Source organism: Amblyomma maculatum, chromosome 2 (assembly GCF_055883805.1).
Source record: "Amblyomma maculatum isolate TAMU_Amacu chromosome 2, ASM5588380v1, whole genome shotgun sequence".
NCBI classification, from domain to species: domain Eukaryota; kingdom Metazoa; phylum Arthropoda; class Arachnida; order Ixodida; family Ixodidae; genus Amblyomma; species Amblyomma maculatum.
The window spans coordinates 174,733,090-174,753,892 of NC_139345.1; the positions used below are offsets into that span (position 1 = coordinate 174,733,090).

At 44.8% G+C, this 20,803-nt stretch overlaps 2 protein-coding genes across 4 annotated transcripts in view; both read left to right on the forward strand.

Annotated features, from left to right (window-relative positions):
- The window catches only part of faf (ubiquitin carboxyl-terminal hydrolase-like faf), a 241,639-nt gene that overhangs the window by 174,788 nt on the left and 46,048 nt on the right, over positions 1–20,803 (forward strand). For all 3 annotated transcript variants that reach the window (XM_084595526.1, XM_084595528.1, XM_084595527.1), the window contains 4 exons: positions 625–794; positions 1,287–1,378; positions 16,871–17,012; positions 17,802–17,895. In XM_084595526.1, coding sequence (XP_084451652.1) covers positions 625–794; positions 1,287–1,378; positions 16,871–17,012; positions 17,802–17,895 — 498 coding nt within the window. The remainder of the gene's footprint in view (positions 1–624; positions 795–1,286; positions 1,379–16,870; positions 17,013–17,801; positions 17,896–20,803) is intronic.
- On the forward strand, positions 3,693–6,137 carry LOC146200476 (uncharacterized). The gene has a single exon (XM_084595529.1). The coding sequence runs from the start codon at positions 3,725–3,727 to the stop codon at positions 5,441–5,443; it is 1,719 nt and encodes a 572-aa protein (XP_084451655.1). The 5' UTR covers positions 3,693–3,724; the 3' UTR covers positions 5,444–6,137.

Genomic DNA, 20,803 nt, shown 5'->3' on the forward strand with positions numbered 1-20,803 from the left:
GTCCCTTGAGTATCTCTTGTAACAAACTTTTACTGTACTTCTTAAATATTTTTAAATTGAAGACATTGAAAATTAGTGGGGGTTTTCAAAGAATTTGTTAATTAGAAAAATTTATTAATGTGGTGTTCATAGTAGCGAGATTTGACTGGAGTACTTGTCAAATGCGCTCCATGCCATCCTAATTCTTCTAGTTAGTATTTCTCTTTTGTGGTCTGGATCTGTGGCCGTGAGTATTTTTCGCTATCCTTGTGAGATTCGTATCATTGAGATTCTACTGTAAGTACTGCAGCCGTCATCATTATCAATATCCTTTTGTACATCTTTTCACAGAGTCGGGGGTATCGTTGAAAAACCTGGCTGGTCTTGGCAGATGCACGCTTTTTTTTTTTTCATATTGTGTTTTCTTATTTATTTGTCAGATTTCAGTTTCAGCATTTCACTTTTATTGCGCACATGCATCGCTAATATTCTGTTCCTCAATGGCAAGTATCTTTTTCTGCCTTTCACATATTCCTTTTAAATGGGACCCTTCCTCTTTATTGTGGCATAGTCTCGTGACGTGGTATGTGAGCAGTTGCATGACAGTGTGCCGCAGTGGTACTTGTCATTTCTCTCTCTTTGCAGTGAGCGCTGTACCCCGGATGCCAGCAGCCATCGAGCGCAGCGTGTGGAGACAGAACATCAAGTTTCTGCACACGCGCAACCAGTTCAGTCATGAGTACTTCCAGTTCACCAAGAAGCTGGTCAGCTGCAACACGCCCTTTGTGACACTGGCACCGGACCAGGACCGGCTGGTCAGTGGGCCACCCTTATTATTATGGCAGTTTGTTTTACAGGGCTTTTTGCTGGTGACTACCAATTATGTAAGCGCTGAGCTCTTCTTCAATGCTTTTAACATTGTGGGGTTTTTGCATGGAGACATCATTTTTCGTCATTTTTTTTTTACGGCAGTGAAAAGCCGATTCTGCACTTTCTTTCTCATAGCGAGACCCATTTTCATGACCAGTTTTTGCAACCCTGATGGCTCTTTAATGCGCTGAAAGTACTGATCATGCAGTGTACACCTGACAACCAGCGCACATAACTGCACAACGAAATCTTGTTGATACAGTTCCACTTGATATGTTTTCTCCAACTTGATACCTTTTTCTTTTTTTCTTTTTTCATTCAAGGTTCAACTTTCTCTGTATGAAGTGAGAAGCGAAACATTCAGCCCCGGATTGTTTTGTGAAATTTGTGTTGTGCACATAGAGGCCTATTCCTGACACTGTTTTCCACTTGTGCAGACGCTGGAAGCGGAAGAGCTGGCCATGGTGAGCGTCCAGCTGGCATCCAAGTTCCTATTCCAGACTGCTTTCCATACCAAAAAGTCTCTAAGGTAAGGAGCCCAGCTGTCTTGCCAAGCATTCGCATGGTATACAGTGATTTCCTGCAGAGGAATTTGTTATCCATTCAATTTCGTTGTTGTTAAATGCTGCCACAAAGGCCTTGCCTTCAAAAAACGGGTCCACGAGCCATAGTCTCGCCAGACGAGTGACAAATGTAATTTTTAAAGTTACTGAACATCGGGCACTACTGCGCTGAGAACAGGGTTTTCATGCGCGCGGCTATAGAACACCAAAGAAAAGCGGGAAGAATGTCAGTTGTCTCCGCGTCTTGTTGTCATTGTTCCTTCGTTCCGTCCGTGTTGCTTGCTTTGTTTTACCGTCTGCCATGTTCCTGGTGCCGCATCGCGGTGGGGTGGTATGCAAGTTATACAGTTGCTTTTAAGCTGAAAGCTTTCGAGTGAACTAAAAAAAAGTTATCAAAACCCTGCGTAAGACTGCAGAGATCGACCAAAAATATGAAACTGAAAAAATGGCATTTGAAGTTTGACCACATATTATAACTTGAACAATCAGTAGCCTCACTGTGATACTTCTCACCAAAAATGACATGCTCTTCCCGTTTCTAAAACTGTCTTTGGATTTTGAATATGCCAACTAAAACAAGCTATCACCATTACCCATGGCCAAGGTAGTGTATGCCATTAGGAAATCAGCAAAATTTTTGGACATGCAATATTATTTTAATGGTAATTTGCAAACATCTCGATAGAGTGATGTAAATATTGGATTACCCCATGACTTTTCAATATGACTGCAGTGATGCTAAATTTGTCATTGTCACTCAGTGAGAATGTAGAGAAAAAGCCCAGTAAGGCTAACTTCAGTGTCCAGAAACAGCACTGAGAAAAACGCATTTGCAATTTGAGACAACCTTTACCTTTTGCTACGCTGCAGCTACAGTCGAACCCGGATATATCGAACTCGAAGGGGATCGCGAAAAAGTTTCATATATCGATAATTCATACAGAAATTGGCTTGTGACGGCACTTACGGTGTGAAAAAACGATACCGTATTTGCCGTGTAATCAACCCACTCGCATAATGAACCCTCTCTCCGCTTTTGCTCCCGAGAATTTGAAAAAAAGAAAAATGCTTTAAGGCCAGCTCGCTCACATGCAAGCGAGACTGAGCCCAACGACGCCCACGATTCTGAAGGTGAAGCGGACAATTCCGATGAGACGACATGGCGTCAACTGGCGGTTCCGAATGTTACGTTCGAGGACTTTATTGCTGCCGATGACAACTTGGCTGTGGCGCCCGAATTGACCGACCAAGAAATTGTCGATCAGCTGCTTCCTACACAAGGTGCGCACAGGTGCTTGAAAACCTTGAATACCATTGAATTACGGAAGTCTGTTTTCAAGGCCCTTAAAAACCTTGAATTTATGACTGGTCCTTGAAGATTCTTGAATTCCTTGAATACTAAATTTGAACTGGTGTTTTTCATCATGAAAACGTTTTTTTGCTAAACTTTTATTCTTGACTGAGTTCTGAATGAACTGCGGGGAAGGAAACGTATCGATTTTTAGCCTATTTAGCGCATTCTCGTTAGGCGGCTGGCAACACTGCAGTGGGCACGCGGCTGCGTCGTCCCATCGCTATCGCATCGCCATCACTCACCGAGCCCAACGTTTTTAGATAGGTTTACCGAGCCGTGCAGCCGTGTCTACGCTGGCGTTGCCCTAGTGCTTGCATTTTCGGAATGAGCGTGGCTTCTGCCTGTCAGCGCACGTGATATTTTCATATGTGACACAATGCCCGGAAAGAGCAAATTTCAGGCTACGTGGCTCCACCATGACGAATACAAGCAGTGGATTGCGCCTGATACAACGAGTCCGCATCGGGCCAAGTGCAAGCTTTGCGGTAAAACTGTGGATGTGACTGCCATGGGTGAATCCGCTTTAAAAAGTCACATGAAAAGCGGCAAGCATATTGGCGCAATGAAGGTAGCGCAAGGGAGCGCGTTGAAAAGGTACCCGACGCCGGTCGCGGTAGAGCAGTCTACTAGCGCGTGTTCCTCGCAGTCGCCAAGCCTAAACGATGCTTGCAAAGCGCACGAGCTTGTCACTGACGCTGAAATTCTTTGGACTCTGAAAGTTGTGACATCCCACTTTTCGTACTGGTCGTCATCCCAAGCAGGGGAGCTATTTCAGCGCATGTTTCCGGACAGTGAAGTGGCAGAGGCGTTTTCTTGTGGTGAGAAGAAATGAGTCTATATGACGTCTCACGGTCTCAGGCCGTTCTTTCTTTCAGCATTGCAGCGAGAAATAGAACGGTGTGAATTCTATGTCGTACTGTTTGACGAGTCGGCAAATGACTTTCTGCAAAGTAAGCAAATGGATGTGTACGTGAGGTGTTGGGACTCTGCTCACCAAGTGACGACCAGGTATTACACCTCCGTTTTTATGGGGCATTCCACAGCCGATGACATTCAGGAAAAGTTGCTAAGCGCCCTCGAGCCTTTCCCTCTTGCCAAGATTCTTCAGATATCGATGGATGGGCCCAATGTCAATCTGAAGTTCTTCAAAGGTCTTCAAGAGCACTTGCAACAAAACCACCAAGTTCTGTGTGTGGACTTAGGCACTTGTGGGCTACACACAGTGCACAATGCTTATAGGGCTGGAGTTTCAGCGACTAAATGGGGACTTGACTGCTTGTTGTCTAGTCTGAGTGCAATTTTTGAAGGTGCTCCAGCACGGAGACAGGACTTTTCGGCAGTTACAGGCCAAGATACCTTTCCTCTTAAGTTTGTCGCCCACCGGTGGGTGGAGAATGTTCCTGTAATTGAGAGAGCGTTGCTGTTGTGGTGTGGCATGAAAAAGTACATTGAGGCTGCTAGAAAAAAAGAAGTCAACCTGCCAAAATGTGCATCGTTCAATAACTTGTGGGAGTTCTGCTGTGATGCTTTGCTGCCAGCAAAGTTGAATTTTGCCTTATGTGTGGCGATGGCACTGAACCCTTTTCTGGTAGAGTACCAGACAGACAAACCAATGGTTTTTTTCCTTGCAAGGGATTTAGAAACTGTTCTCAGAAAGCTGCTGACGAAGTTTTTGAAATGTTCGATCCTGTCTGCCAAAGGGATAGTAGGTCTGCTGAAGGTCGACATTGATAATGCCGAGAACCATGTTCCACTTGAAAAGGTGGATATAGGCTGCAAAGCAGAGCAAGTTCTCAAGAATTCTAAAGTGAGCTCAAAGGACGTGTTTCAATTCCGGATGGAATGTAAACAGTCTTTGATCAGTGCCACAAAGAAAGTTCTAGACAGAGGCCCCTTGAAGTTTGCATTTGTTAGGGGCCTTTCTTCACTAGACCCACGACAGATGTGCTCGAAGCCAGAGGAATGCCTTGCAGGTTTCAGAAAAGTGTTGGACACCCTCATCACTGCAGGTAGAATGGCTGATCACCTTCGAGACACGGTGATGGCCGAGTACACGGAGCTCCTGCACGAGCAGAAACATCAGCTTAGACAATTTGACAAGTGCGCTGACAGACTGGATGAATTTTACTCTGATCTCTTGAAGTTCAGTTCAACCTACTCGAAGTTGTGGAGCATTGTGAAACTTCTGCTTGTCCTCAGTCATGGCCAGGCAACTGTCGAGCGTGGATTCAGTGTAAATCGACAGGTGTGCGTTGAGAATCTGAAGGACCTTTCATATGTTTCACAGCGGACCGTGTGCGATGCGGTTGAGAAAGCAGGTGGTGTTCTAAACATTCCAATCACCAAGGAACTGAGGATTGCTGTGTCAGCTGCAAGGCAAAAGTATGGAGCATACTTGGAAGCCCAGAAAAAGCAGGACCTTGAAGCTTCAAAGCAGAGAAAAAAGCACTGCATTGAGGAAGAGCTTGATGCAATGAAAAGAAAGAAAAAGAAGCTGGAATCGACAATTGATGATCTCATGGCATCTGCAAATGCCTATGCTGATAAAGCAGAGGCAGAAAACAATGTGACACACATTGTAAAGTCCAATAGCCTCAGAAAGACGGCCAAAGACAAGAGTGAGGAGCTACACGCCATCAAGCTCCAAATTCAACAAAAGCTGCTGGAGCTCCCCTGAAATAGCCCTGAGGAGCTGCTTCCTAAGGATTTTTTGTTTTGTGCAGTTGAAGCAGTGGACAATATTTTGTGAGGGTATAGGAAATAACCAACAATTTTATAAAACTAATTTTTTACTTGCGGGATATGACCAAACTTTCACTGTGATATTTTATGAAGCTATATTTAGTTTTTTTCTGTGCAATAGAGGCAAATCTGCGTAGTGATGTTTTTTTTCTTTGTGGAATAAATATTTCAGACGTTTTGAGAGCACTGTTTGAAGATCTTTGACATGGAAAAAAAAATTAAGCCCTCGAAGGGGGCCTTGAAAATCCTCCTATGGGGGCTTGAAATTCCTTGAATATCCTTGAATTTTTTTCTTTGCCACCTGTACGAACCCTGTATGATGCTACGAGCAGCGATGAGAGTGAAAAAGAAGGCGAAGAGTGAGCTCTCAGCAGCATTGAGGCCGCCTATATGGCGAGGAAATTGAGAAGGTACCTTAAGAACCTACCTGTGGCCAAATCAGCTGACATTGGGAAAGCGCTGCACAGTGTCGATTTCGTTGAGAAATTTATTCTATCGAATAGTGTGAAGTGCCGGCAAATGAAGATTACGTCGTTTTTTAAATAAATCAGTTCTGCGTGGCCTAAATCCCGATTTGTGTGCTCATTTTTGCTTGGCAGTGCAAAATGAAAGGTAAGATTTCGCGTGCTTATACCACGCTTTAAAGAAAAAAAAAATGCTTTTTTTTCAGCTCTGTGCTTTCCATTTTAGGGTAGCCTTTATTTGGGTTTATGAACAGAATTTCATTTTGCAGGAATTTGTGTGTACTTTTACAACGAATATCGGATATAACGAACGAATTTCAGCGCAAAATAAGACTTCGTTATAACGAGGTTTGACTGTATAAATGGAATCTTTGTGAGGCTTTGTTCTTTATGAGAAAGGCTATATACAAAACATATACCAGTACCCTCCCCAAATACTACTGGCAAAAACTTGCCACGAAGTCTATATATACTGCCACTAGAACCAGCGTGAGAAGCTTCATTTACCACTTCATATGCCCGTGTCAGTGCCCTTCAAGGCAAACAAATACTCAAAATCTACAAGAAAACAGTATTGCAATATTAATAAACTTGCACAAAGTTAAGGCTAAAATACAGCGGCATACTAGAATGACCTAATAAATTGGCGAATTTTCTAGGTCAAACTGCTACTTTGCTGTACAGCGCACGCAGGGTCCCTTGCTGGAGCTAAAGCTCGAACTTCCACACCCCTTGAAAGCAGTGATGCACTTTATTAGGCAATCTGCTAAAAAGAAAAAAAAAAAAAAAACGTCTGCGGAATTTGCGGCTGAGGAACGCGGGCAATGGCGCGATGTCAGGCTCGCCTGTCATCTGAAGCGACGCAATAAAAATCAGCGAAGTAGTCGCGTCGGTGGGGACCATGAGTATCAGCTGAATAGTGCAATCTATCGATGCTGTCTTGGATGCCTCTGAACTGCTTGCAAACGATCCACTGGATGTATTGCAGCTAGGCCAAGAACACTCCGCTTAGGATGCAACATGTGACCTTGGCAGCGCGCCGCCGTTCTCATTCTTCGATGCGCACTCGCTAGGCACTTTCATTTTTAATACACTCTTGATACGGCTACGTTCATCGTGGTACGTCTAAAGACTAGCGCCGGCCGTGAGAACGATTGATACGATCACGAAACCGCATCAGAAACGTGCGAAGCAGCAGCCGAAACAACAAACGTAAAAAAAAAGAAAAAAATAGAAAGAAAACAAAACGGCGAGTCAGTCGCGCTTGCCAATGGATAGCGCGAGGCGAGGGGCTCGCGTCGCGAGCACGCGCTCCAGCCAATCAGTGGACCGGAAATGGCTTTTGGAAAACTCACGACGGTGGTCGTTCTGCTTGAGCAACGTCATTTGGAGATGCCGCAAAATGCGCACAAAGAAATAAGCTTTAAAATAAGGCCAAGATGGCGGCGGCCAGCCGGCTGCTGTACCTGCGGCGCGTGCGGGAAGTTCGAACCATTTTCGCCCCTTTTCGGCCATTTTGAAGGTCCCGTGGCATTTTAAAAGTCAATTTTATCGTATTTTCCGACCGAATTCAGTGTTGATATTTTGAAGGCTAGTGCTCAAAGGTAGAAACATTCTGAAAATGTGTTTTTTTCTCAAAATCGATTCTTCGACCATTTTTGACCAGTTTAAGACCCGCGTCCCCCCTTAAGGCATAGCTGACAAGCGCTGTGTAGTAGCCGACCAATTCTTTGGTCTCCAACAGTTTGAACTTGCACAATATTTCAGACTTTCCTGAAGAACGGTCACATACCTCGTAGGAGCATGTATATTTTAACGGTCAGTGTTTTGGTCTCTCTGGTGTCCAACAAGAAAAAAAGATTTTTCAGATGTAAATAGGTGCAAGCAATACTGTGGAAATTGTTTTTCCAACCCAGCCTAGCGCAAAGGGTTCTCACTGTCACAACCAAGGAGCTGCCTTAAAGGCTCCATCTTGGATTTTAACGGAGGCAGTCGGACTGACTTGCTAGGATAGTTTTGGTGGGGTTTTGTGCTAGTTATCCATAGTTACCACATGCATTAGTGGCACACACTTGACAGCCACTGAAGGTGCCTTAGAACACCACTCACTACCAGGAACATGCGGGCTAGAGTGGGCAGTCACATTGAAAACACCTGCCAGATGGCCTTGGTATGGGGTTGGTTGGTCGAGAAGGTGGGTTTAGTGTAAAGGTACTTTTGGAAACACCTGCTTCTGCATGCTCCTTGTGGTCTCTCACTCTCTCTGCCTTCGCGACCGTTGTTGCCCCTACACAGTACCATTATCACTCTGCGTGGTGTGGGCATTCATTGGAGGACGTTCACGGTGTGACCCATGTGGCCATGTCGTAGTCTGGTATTGGCAGTGTGATGTGGTGAAGGCATGGTGAATGCACAACTCTGGCTCAATGGCTGTCGTATATTGTTGACTGCAAACTGAATGCAACAAGTGACGAAGTTCTGGGCTTCTGGGGCAAATTTGTTTTGCATTAAAGTTCATTTTTTAATTATCACAAATTATCTTGGAATGATTCACAATTTTCCAGGTCCCACAGAGGCCCAGAAATAGGTCAGTGATGGTATTTGGAAAACATTAACCAAGTGTTGTGTCAAACCTCTCTGAATGTGAACACTGGGGCTGGATTACGCACCGCTCTCAAAATCGCTCTCAAGTTCGAGAATGTGACGTCAAATTGGCAAGGCCCAGACATGTGAAGTGTGACGATGTTGCGGAATTAGCCAATTACAAGCAAGGCTAGGGTGCTTAATAGCAAAGCCCCACCCCGGAAGTTTTTATTTGCGCGATAAGGGGCCGTGTACAGACATTTTTCGGGAAAACGCAGCAAATAAAATTATAAATGTTCTATTTACCTAAGCAACATTGTTTGAAGGTAAAAAACGGCAACTAAAAATAGAGGCATTTTTAGTATTACAATTAAATGCGCCCTTAGGTAACTATTTTTGCCGCGAGTCCGCTGACAACCACGAGACGTAAACATGGCGGCCTACAAAGAAACAGCTGATTTTTAAAATTTATTTATTTATTCATAATACCTTACAGAGCCCAGAAGGGCATTGAGTAAGGGGGGCAAATAACAGCAAAATGTGCAAAAGAAACTAATTGATACAACGTGAGATACTAAAAATTAAGTAAAAAGAAGCTCTTTTACAAGGCAAAACTAAAGGCGAAAATATACATAGGATACAAGGTACTTTGTAGCATGAATGCTGGACATACGGCAGATACCATTTGTAAAAAGAAGAAAAGAAAAAAAATGCAGAAGCACTAGTCACTGTAAAAGTCATAAGACGCACAAAGCACCAAAACAAAACGCAATAGCAATAAAGGAACAAAAAATACACTGTGACAAAAAAAATAAAAGATAAGAGAAGAAAGGATGTCATGTGAGACGTTTGCGTAGCTGATCCTGGAATGGTTGATGGTTGCAGATACATGCGAGATCATTCCAAAGAGCGATGGCGCGTGGAAGTGCAGATGAATTAAAAGCTAGGGTTTTTTCGTGTATGCTATACTGGTTATGTAGGCGGCGTGAAATGCGTGTAGGCGTTTCAACAGGTAATGGAGATGGCCTTGTGCTGTAATAGTATTTATGAACACAACAGCGCAATGGAACGGCGAATGTCTAAAGGCTCGAGGCCGATGTCAAGTTTTATCGCTGAAATGCTGCAGTGAGGGCTGTAGTTGCGTGTAATGAAGCGAACGGCTCTGTTCTGGACGGATTCTAACATGTTGGTTAAATATTTTTGATATGGAGACCATGTAGCGGCCGTACGATTGTTAAATATGCCAGTTTTCTTACGCTGTTAGGGGAGGTCAGCAAATTCCGACGCAGGCAACTTAACGATCTGCACACTTTGGCACAGATGGCTTGAATGTGTGTGGCCCATGAAAGATTATGCGTCAGATGAATACTTAAATACTTGTACGATAATGCCCGAGACATTGTAGTGCTATCTATGACGTACGAAAAGTTAGCTTGTATGCTTGCGGCTGAAAGAGATAATCTTGCATTTTGTTGAGTTAAGCGTCATTTGCCATTTAGTACACCAGTCCGAGATGAGGTTCAGGTCACTTTGAAGAGTAAGGTGATCTTCCGTGGAATTAATAGAACGGTAAATGATGCAGTCATCTGCAAAAAGACGCAGGGAGGAAGATATGCCAGCGGGTAAATCGTTACTGTATATTAGAAACAATAAAGGACCAAGAACACTGCCTTGAGGCACACCAGATGTTACGCCACAGAGTGAGGAGGTGAAATTGTTAACTGTTGTGAACTGTTGCCGAAAAGAAAAAGTTGCGAAGCCATGTCAGTGTTAAAGAATCTAGGCAAAGAGCAGATAATTTTGAGAACAAGCGGGAATGTGCAACGCGGTCAAAAGCTTTAGCAAAATCTAGAAGGATGCGATCAAGTTTGTAGGTTAGCGTCTATGTTGAAGTGTAGGTCAATCGTGAATTCTAGCAGCTACGTATCACAAGCAAATTCTTTTCGGAAGCCATGATGTTTAGAGAAAAAAAGAATTAAGTTTCAGGTTGCAGTAAATGTGAGAGGCGATAATATGCTCAAGCAACTTGCAGCAGACGCATGTTAGTGAAATGGGGCGATAGCTTTCTGGTGAATTTCTATCTCCGTTTTTGAACACAGGGATGACCTTGGCAATTTTCCAGTCTGCGAGGAGCAAACCAGATGATAATGATTGCTGAAAGAAATGGCAAAGAATTTGACTAGAAATCGATACTGTGTTTTTCAGTATTTTTGAATTAATGTTATCAACACCAGAGCTAGTAGAGACCATAAGGTTTGCAATGAGATGAGCTATGCCTTCAGTGGGGATGGTAATCGGAGCCATATATGGATAATCATGGTCAGGAACACTGGGTATGTTGGAGTGATCTTCCTGAGTGAATACAGACGCAAACTACCAGTTGCTGTTTTTTACGCGTCGTCTAAAATCGAGGTCCTGTGCGGATGTCGTTGGTAGCCGGAGAAATCTGACTGAAAGCAGTGAAGGTTACAAACCTGCAGTGAACAGCTTGGTGAAAGTGTTTGTCACGAAAATCGACTAAGTCGACTTGCTGAAGAGAGCCAGTGTTTTCCATCAGTGCTTACCAGCAATGACAAGAGTGACGAGCGGGAGCCATGTGATCTGTTCTGTCTCTTTAGAAAATACTAGAGGAAAATGAAGGCTACCTGTTAAATCTCGTTACAAGAGAGACTGTTACACGAGACACTCGGTTATAAAAGACATTTGAAAATGGTTTGGTCGGTTTTCCTATGTCTGCCATGTTACCAACATTGCATACAAGAGACATGGTTACAAGAGACACTCGGTTACTAAGGACAACTTTTTTCAGGTTCGTGGAGTAAATTCTTCACTATTTAGAAGAGACACAACCCCGGTGTGCTCATGCAATGCATCTGGAACGTACCAACTCTTACATGATGCACTTCAGATTCCCTTAGCTAAATTCTTTTCCATATCAGTGTCCCTTTTGTTGTATATGTCAGGAACTGAGGAGTGCTTCCCCTTGATTGGAAAGTCAAAACGGTATCGCATTTCTGTTACCTACGAAGCAAATCAAAATGCATGAATGACATCCAGCATTTTTAACTCTTCACTGTTAAAATTTGATCACAAGATGAAAGCCTAGAATTCTCATGTCTTTCTCTTTGTGAATCATTTGAGGGTGACGAGCCTGTAAGCATCTGAGGTTGACAAGCATGGAAGCCTCTAAGGTATTAGAGCAACAGGAAGGCTTGCAAAGTGAAGGGCTTTACCTCCAGATTTTGGGAAGCAATGCACTCTGCACTCACAAAAATACATTTACTGGTATGAATAACTTCTTTAAGCTTTCCTGAACAATTTCCTGTTAATGCGTGTGAATGCATTTATATACTGATGTGCAGTAAACTGAGCAACACAGTGATTTTTGAATTTTTGGTTACAAGAGACCTTGCTTACAAAAGACGTGTTTTTCGGGTCCCTTGAGTGTCTCTTGTAACGAGGTTTTACTGTATTACATCTGCCGACAGATGGAAGCTGGCAATATCAGTAAAGTAGGTGGCAGCTGCTATGCAAGAGCTCGCGACTGCAGTGCGGGAAATGAGATCCGCACGATTCTTCACCACTGACTTCTCGTGCAAGCCACAGTGACTCACTGCTGTACTCCGCAACCAGTTGACTTCGGGCACATTGGGCTCCGTTCTTGATGTTCTGATTGATGTTGCTGTTTCTCCATTCCGTTTGTGTTCAGTTGCTGATGCTGTTCAGACTGTGTACGATACAGAAACTGTAATGTTTATGCTCCATTTGGTTTATTCAAGAGAAAGAAAACACTTTATTTAGAAATGTTTTACCATCACCGAGGCGAGAACGACTTTTTTCTATCAGACCTTAGTTTAGAGGGGGTAAAGGTACCATATTTACACGATTGTAAGTCGACCCCCAAATCGGAAAGACCAAAAAAAAAAAACATACTGGAGTTACAAAATGAAAATTTATTGCATTGCCTAGTAGCGAACTACTCATCCTCACTGCTGTCATCGTCCTCACTGGATGTGCTGTTGTCATCATCGCTGCTGCGGTCCCACAGCACGTCTTCATGTGAAATTCCACACTTCGCAAATGACCGCATCACGGCATCGCGGGGTACAGCCGCCCGTGCCGAAAGCACCTACCCGCACACGACCACCAGGGAGGCTCTTTTGACGTGCCCAGTTGGCGTAAGTTCGCGGCCTTCCACTGCCAGCCACTCGTTATATTCACGGCGTAGCAAATCCTTGAAGGGCTTGTTCACACAGACGTCTAGGAGTTGCAGCTGCCCCGTCAAACCACCGGGAATCACAAGCATGTCTGTGTGCTCCTTCCGCAGCTCTGCTTTCACCTTGTCGGTAAGATATCCTTCGAAGGAATGAAGCACAAGAAAGTTGGAGATGTGACTTCTAAGTGATGCTCAGAAGCCACACCAGATGGGACCACTCCACCACCATGTCGTCGGTGATGTAACCTTTCTCGTTCACGTGCACAACGACACTTTTCGGGAACGCTTCTGATGGCATTGTCTTTCTTTTAAAGACGATGTATGGAAGGAGCTTCATGCCATCCGCCAAACACGACAACATGACGGTGAACTGCAACTTCTCATTTCCTGTTGTGAGGAGTTTCACCTGGCGGGCTCCCTTCGTGTTCACTGTCGTGTTGTTCGTCATATCAAAGTATACAGGGGTTTGATCAGCATTGCCGATCTGGCTGAGCAAGTACTGTTGCGAGTCTTGAAGTTTGAGAAAGTGCCTATGGAAAGCAAGAACTTTCTCTTCGTATGCGGCAGGCAGCTTCTGGCACACGCTTGTACGCTGACGAAGAGAAAAGCCAGCCCTCTTCATGAATTTAGATGCCCATGCCCTGCTGGCTTTGAAGTCTGTCCTTGGATTCCCTGCTTCCACAGCGAAGACACGGCCTTGTTGTGTGACCATTTCGCATGTCACTGGAAGGGACCGATCATGTATCTCAGTAACATAAGCTGCAAGCTTGGTCTCTAGCTCCGAAAAACGTCCTGACTTCGGCCGCGGAAACCTCTTCGTTTAGCATCGCAGCTGAAAATCTTGCCTCGCTGGCGTCGCCACTCCCGCACCACTCGTTCAGATATGTCGGATTTTTGGCCTGCTGCGCAGTTGTTAGTTTCTTCTGCATAAATAATCACCACTCTTTTGAAAGCTGCCGTGAAAGAGCGCCGCATGCTTTTCGGAGCAAGAGAACTCATGACGATGCAGCCTGTGGCCGGTAATGAATTCAGAAACACGAAGAACCAAAGAACAAGGAACGATGCCTAACTCATTCAACACCACGTGATCAGCCAGCTCTTCAACCATCGACACTCCTGGAAGAGCTGCTGCAACCTCTGCTTATTAGAACAGCGGCCCTTCCATCAACTATCGACACTCCCGTGAGTGCGACATACGTTACGATAGAAGGGATTTATGAATGCGGTGTGTGGAGTGTAAGTTAAAAAAAATGAAAAAGCCTGTTGTAGAAGCGCGCGGAATTGCTGAATGCAATGCCTACAGTCTTATAGTAAACACAAACAAACTTGTAACCCCGCAGTAGCGTCCGCAATATATCGTTTTTCATACTTTTATTGGCAATGCATGCGATTCTAAGTCGACCCCCCAACTTCAGATTTTGAAATTTGAAAAAACAGGTAGACTTACAATCGTGTAAATACGGTAGGCCTGAACAGGGATGTCTAGTATGTTGCATTTCGCGCAGCGGGAAGAGTGATGGTGTTGGTCACACATTGTTCAGGGTGTCAAGCAACTGGGAGAACCGGGAATTGTCAGGGAAATTTTATGCACCGGGAAAAATCAGGGAAATGTCATGGGAATCATCAAAAAGTTTGCTGAGTCAGAGAAAATGGCACAATATACCTATTCTGCAGGGCATTTTCATTTTAACGTGGCGCACAGCAAGTATGTCATTCATGCAGATTTGTTTTTTGTGCCGAGCGCGCGGCCCCCACCGCGACTGCGCCGCAAGGCGAGGCGCGATATATTACTTTGACGCCAGTGCATGGCTGGGCTGCCACAATAGAAGAACCAATACGCACGTGAGTTGGGTACTCAATAAAATAAGCTGAAGTGCTTCGTGAGAGTAGTACACGACAAAAAGCAGGAATAATCGCGCCGGCACCGGCCCGCGCGAAAGCGATTGGCGAACTCAGCTACGGCTGAGGTCCGTTGTGACCCTGCAGCGGTTGACCACTCACATGTTCACAATCTCGCCGCAGGTTCCGCACTCTGTGTGCGCCTAACACAGAGTGCGGATAAAATTGCCTAACACTTTCATATTCACAATCACGAACTCGATACCGGCATCGCATTCCGCGCTAAAGCCGAGGTAAAACTCCCGTTACTAGCAAGGCCTTCGCGAACTTCTTGACAGAACGGACTTTGCGACGGCTCCGCTGTAGCCGTACACGGCGGCGGCGTCAACTCAAAATGTACCGTGATCTGGGATGCAATTCGCACTGTAAAATTTTAATCCGCAGAGTCGTCATCGGGCAGCGTGGTTGATGTTCACTGCACACCAAACAAGTCTGGCACCGGCTGTAACTCAGGTTCCGACGGCACGCTTGTAGCCGGCTTCTTCTGGTTTTTGTTCCAAGCTCGTTTCTTATGGCTTCAAGGGCTTGTTACGTGCATGGTTACATTCTACTGTTTTCCAGCATCTCGATCGCAAGGAAAAACTGCACAAAGTGGTGCATCAAAAACACTAGCGCAAACAGGGACGCTCATGAAGCGGCAGTGAACGCAAAACAGCAAGAAAAAAAAAAATGATGCGCCGATCACGCCAGCCATTGGGAGACGTGGAAAGATGCGCTGGCCTTGGGAAAACCGGCACTTGCAGCCAGTCCGCTTGAGCGAAGCCACTTTGAGAACACGCAGGTGTTCAGCAGACCTTCGTTCACCTTTCGGCGCACAGAAGTACCGCTAGACGAACGGGTCGCGGAGGGGTCGTTGGTCTGGTGGGGCAGCGAGGGTCACGAAATGTGCATGCTCGCGTCGCAGATATGAGGACAAAACAGGCAAAATACAAGTTTACTGTCAATTTCCGAACTCATAGCCAAACACACGCTGTCAAAAACAAAATCTACTCACTATTGTGATGTTTATAACGTACGTAGAACCCCTTGCCTAGCGACTTGTTTCCGTATCTCCCCGCGGCGCCTTGACGGCAATCAGCGTTCCGCCCAATGGCTTCCGCTGTCGGCGCACTGTGGGATGCAAGCGATCTTACATTCTCTAAGTGCGCTGGAAGTATGGTGTAATCGTGGTTGGAAGCCTCCGGTAGCAAAAAAATGCGGTGTGCTTGCCGCCGCGGTGACGACACACTCGCCCGCAAGTCTCTATTCATCGATGTTCTTTCGCAATCGCTGTACAGTCACTCCACTTTCTGCTTGTTTCTGGGTTGAACAAGCCGGAACAACTCGTCTGGCAAGTCAAACGTGTCTTCATGCTCTATCCTTCGCCGTGGATCGCCGACGCATCGCAATGTACACGGCCGCCATTTTCACTTTCAAAAATGCTCTCAAACAATTTAGACTGCTTCTGTCGCTCTCAAAAAAACGCTCTCAATTGACGGTCTTATTTAGGTGCTCAACATCATCGTTTCTTTTGTGTTCATGGCATTCACCATTGACGCAGAAAACCAATATGGCTACCAGTCAGAACTGACCAATAGGAGATGGGCCTTTGAAAGCAATCGCATTGAGAGCAGTGTGCAATCCATCCCCTTTAGTACTTTGCGTCAGAGGTTGCAGTGCGACTGCCCAGTATTTTTTAAATTTTTCCCTGCTTTGTTTTCATGCTAACCCTTGGTAGACCTTACATTGAGCCGCAGTATTCCAGCTTAATTCCCACAAACTAAAGTCTTGTGGCATGCAGAGTCAGTTTAAGTGGGAGGCAGGCCACCATTTAGATAGCAACATCATATTTCTAATAAAATGTGGTGCAAGCCCCTGTACTGTAAATATTAGTGTATGCAAAGAAACACCGAAAAGAGGGACAATGACATTCTAGCATGGTACAGGGATTTGGACACTGATGGAAATAAAGGAAAAGTTTCGAAATGTGATAATTGGCAGCCATAACTCTCTCCAGATAAGTGCATCCCAGCTGAGGCAAATATGAAGATTGTTTCTTGTGGTGCATTTTGCTTGCTGCGTTGTCAGGTTGGCAGCTGCTGCGTGCACCCTCTCAGTACTGTGAATGCAATTGGTTGTAAATCAGTCCTGCCCCTGCATCTCTGGGGGCTCCCATCCCAAGTGTGATGATAGAACACTGTGCCTTCCCTGTGCTGTGCAGGGGTTCGGCCTCTGACTGGTACGAGGTGCTGTGCGTACATCTGCGGCACTCGCGCAACGTGCGGCTGTGGTTTGCCAACCAGGTGCTGTTTGCACACCCACACCGGCTGGCTGAGTACCTGCTTGAGTGTCCCACCAACGAGGTGAGAGCTTTTGAGCTGAACTGAGCCTCTACTTTGCTCATAATACACCCTAGAAGAGTACTTTAAGCTGTAATTTTACTGCCCTTGGTAGTTTCGCCATACTCTGGGCATGCTGATTTTGCCGCGCAGCACTAGTTGGCAACAGGTGCCACCTTGGGGGGTGTTTTGAGGAAAACAAAGCATAGTTAAATCCGTTTGAAGTGATAAAATAAAGTAAAATCTTTTTAGTTTGACCCCCATTCCAGATAATTCGAAACACTGGTGCAGTCCTGCTTGCTGCCACCTATATGAGTCTATGTCATCATACATTTCCCGCACATTTCTCAGCTTTAGCTTCAGCAGGTGTCCAACGCCACCAGTAATTCAAGCGTGAATGTAGCCAATAGTTTGACATATCCACATTCAATATATAAAGGCTTGACAGTAGTCCTCTTTCGCCAGGACACGTTAATGTCTCTCTCCTTGTGCCCAGTCTATTGGGTGGATCTCCCACTTCGCACTTACGAGTCTTTAGTCACCACCCATTCACCTTCAGAAGCTTGTGCAGCAGTGAAACAGAAAAGTATTGTATTGGGTTTTTTGGCGCACAAGCAATTGTCACTGAAATTGTATTCAGATGCCATCGGAAGGTGATCAGCCGGAATGTGAAATGTGTAGCCGTTACTTCTGTGCCAGATTTGTTGCATGACATTGTGTGATTGCCCGAGCATTTCTTTTGCTTTTTTTTGTGCCCTGCTTTTTAGCTGTGTGTGACTGTTTTAACACCCACACTCGTCCATCCTCCCGCAGGTTCGGAGTGCCTTTGCCAAGATTGTGGTGTTCCTGGCTCATGCCTCTGCAAGGGATGGACCGTACACCCCACTCTTTTCCTGCGCTTCCTCCAGTGAGTACCCTGAACTGCATACACGTTGCCATCCTGTGGTAGTGTTGAAATAAAATTCAGCTCAGTCTGCTGTCATAGGTATGGAGTTGCCAAATTTGAACTTGACTGTTTCGTTTGAGTTGACACTTTTATGAATCATAAAGTGCACGCTTAATTTAACTCTGTATAAATCAATCCACTTTGAGTTTGAGGTGCTGCATACACTTGCAGGACGTGCTCATGGAAGGGAGGAAGATGGGAGTGAAAGCGAAAAGGGGGGAGAAGAGAGGTGGCAGCTTCTGGCCCTACGGGGCTGGGACTGGTGGGTCATCGCCGGGCTAGCCTGCCACCGGTTTAGTATCTGTTGTAGGCCGTCACTGCATCTGCCTGCTTCCCTCAGCTTGCCATCCCAAAAATTTGAACAAGGAAAAATCGAGCTTTACAGTGGTTATTAGTGTGTTGCGTGCATTTTTTAGCTTTGACTATGGTGTGGAAGTAAATTGTTCAGAAATGGACCACCTTGCTACTCACCCTGCGACGTCTTGACACCCTATCCAGTTCCCTGTGGCCAAAACATAAGCACACCTTGCTGGCTAACTGCATGTGCTGTAGCAAACACTGAGCCATTAGGGCTGCAGAGGGTGACAACTGCACATATATTCTGGAAAATCCCAGGCAAAAATGTAGCACTGTTGTTTGCATTTATATCAATTCCCTTTGAACAGATCACTCAATTTAGTGCATCACACTTCTGCTATTCTCCAAATGGTGCCACTGCTAGCAGTTCTTTTTTAATGTGCAGAGCCAGGTTCAATATGAGGCCTTCGACACCTGGCCTTTTGCGGTAAAAATTGCCTCGCAAGTGAAACATTGGGGTAGGCCTGAAGGCAGCCCTCAGTCTCTCATACTTATTTTTCATGACACATTGTTGTCACACTGGTAAGCAAGAATTCGGTTCACCACACGTCATGTTCTGAAGCTAACCCTGTTGACCAAAGGACAGCTCTCACCTGCTTGCTTCAGTGCCAAAGAGGTTGGGGAAACCAACTGCACCTTAATTTTAATGAGAGGTTATTTTAGGTATAGTCTCTGGCAACAGGATTAAATCTCATGACAGACAGTGGCCACTTGGGCCTAGTGATATGATTAGTGCATGGCCAGTGTGCCTGCGGAAGGCACCTTGCTTGAAAAAGTGCATTGCTGGCATGGGTGCATTGTATTTTTGTTTCTGGGTTACATGTCAGTTTACTGGTGCTTTCTTATATAAGATTTTAGATACATCGAAATTTATGCACTCCCCTTCATGTTCTGTAGATCCATCATCGATTAATGTGAAGATGCAGTGTTGCTCTTTTGTGTGTGTGTCTCCTCCTGGCCAATGCAAAAAAGCATTCCAGTTCATGCAAGAAGAATCATCAGAGTAAGGTCACCCAATGCATCTCAGATGGTTTTTTATTAGATTCCCTTGTCGTATGGCTAGTCCTAAAGAGGACACAATGATCTGGGCTCCGTCCTGCCGTCCTCAGCTTTCTTTGTCCCGTCTTTTCGCTAAGTTTCCATTGAGATTAGTAGTCGTCTGGAGCACGAGCAATTTTTCATGTGCAAGTGCTGCGACAGCAAACGCTGGTTACCTTATCTGGAAAAAACAAAATTTCTGTCAAAGGCAAAAGCAAAAACAGAAGGAGAAGTAGTCGAGGCATTCTACACTGGCAAAAAATGTGACAACTGATTTAGCTCGTCATCTTTATCACTGTTAAGAGAGGAGATTGAATTCTTAAATGGACTCATTGGAATTCTCAGTGGGCATGTGTCTTGTTGTAATTCTAGTCACTGCCTCGTGCACAATTCTTTTGCATTTGTTCCTTGCTTTCTGTTAGTTGAACCCCTTTATAAGAGACATGCACTGGGGAGCACTTTTTGTCTCTTATGTGAGAGGCCCCTTATAAGCAGGGTACCACGTTTATACTTTTTAACAAGACCTCATTTCGGTGCAGGCATCTTGCGGCTAAAATACGCAAAAGAGAATGATACATCATGTCGCAAAAGCGTTATTATAGCTTTCATTTACATATTGCATTTGCTTGGTGGACCACCACACTGACTACACCTTGCAACTTTCTTACATTTATTTACTGCTGAAATAGTTGTAAATCGTCTGCTTCATGGCTGCATTGATGCTGTTCAACACAGCCTCTCCAAGCTTGAAAATCAGGCCAAGAGCCTCATGGCCGATGTGCAAACTATGTTTGCAGCGATTGCAAAGTGCGATTGTGATGTGACTTGGCACCGCAACTAGCGATTCGCAACTAAGTTATGTGTCTGGTAGCACTACAAGAATTCAATTTAAAAAAAAAAGCCACGAAATTGTAAAAATAACTAGCTTACCACCAAGGTTTTAGAAGCAGCCAAAGCTATAAAACATCACCAGCAGCAATATCCCTCAGAAATTTATGCTTGTTTGACAAAGGGTAACAGTGGCTGTGAGTAACAAGTCTGTCTGCGAGTGTCGCTATTGAGATGAAAAATGAATGAAAAGCAAACGAGGCATTTCTGAGTGGATTTGAAACTGGTTGAACAGCAAACAGCAATTATTTGTCCTCACCAGAGCAGAACCACTTGTGTTTTTATGTCATTTGTTTTGATCTCGCTTTCTAGACACAATGATCTGTTACTGTCCGCGCCATCACCTGAGCACTTTCTTTGCATTTACTAGATAGATTTGTCACTCAAGCTGAAATGCAACATAATAGACAATTTTCGCTATATTCTTCAGACTAGTGCATTTGTTTTGATCTCGCTTTCTAGACACAATGACTTGTTAATGTCCGCGCCATCAGCTGAGCACTTTCTTTGCATTTACTAGATAGATTTGTCACTCATACTGAAATGCAACATAATAGACAATTTTCGCTATATTCTTCAGACTAGT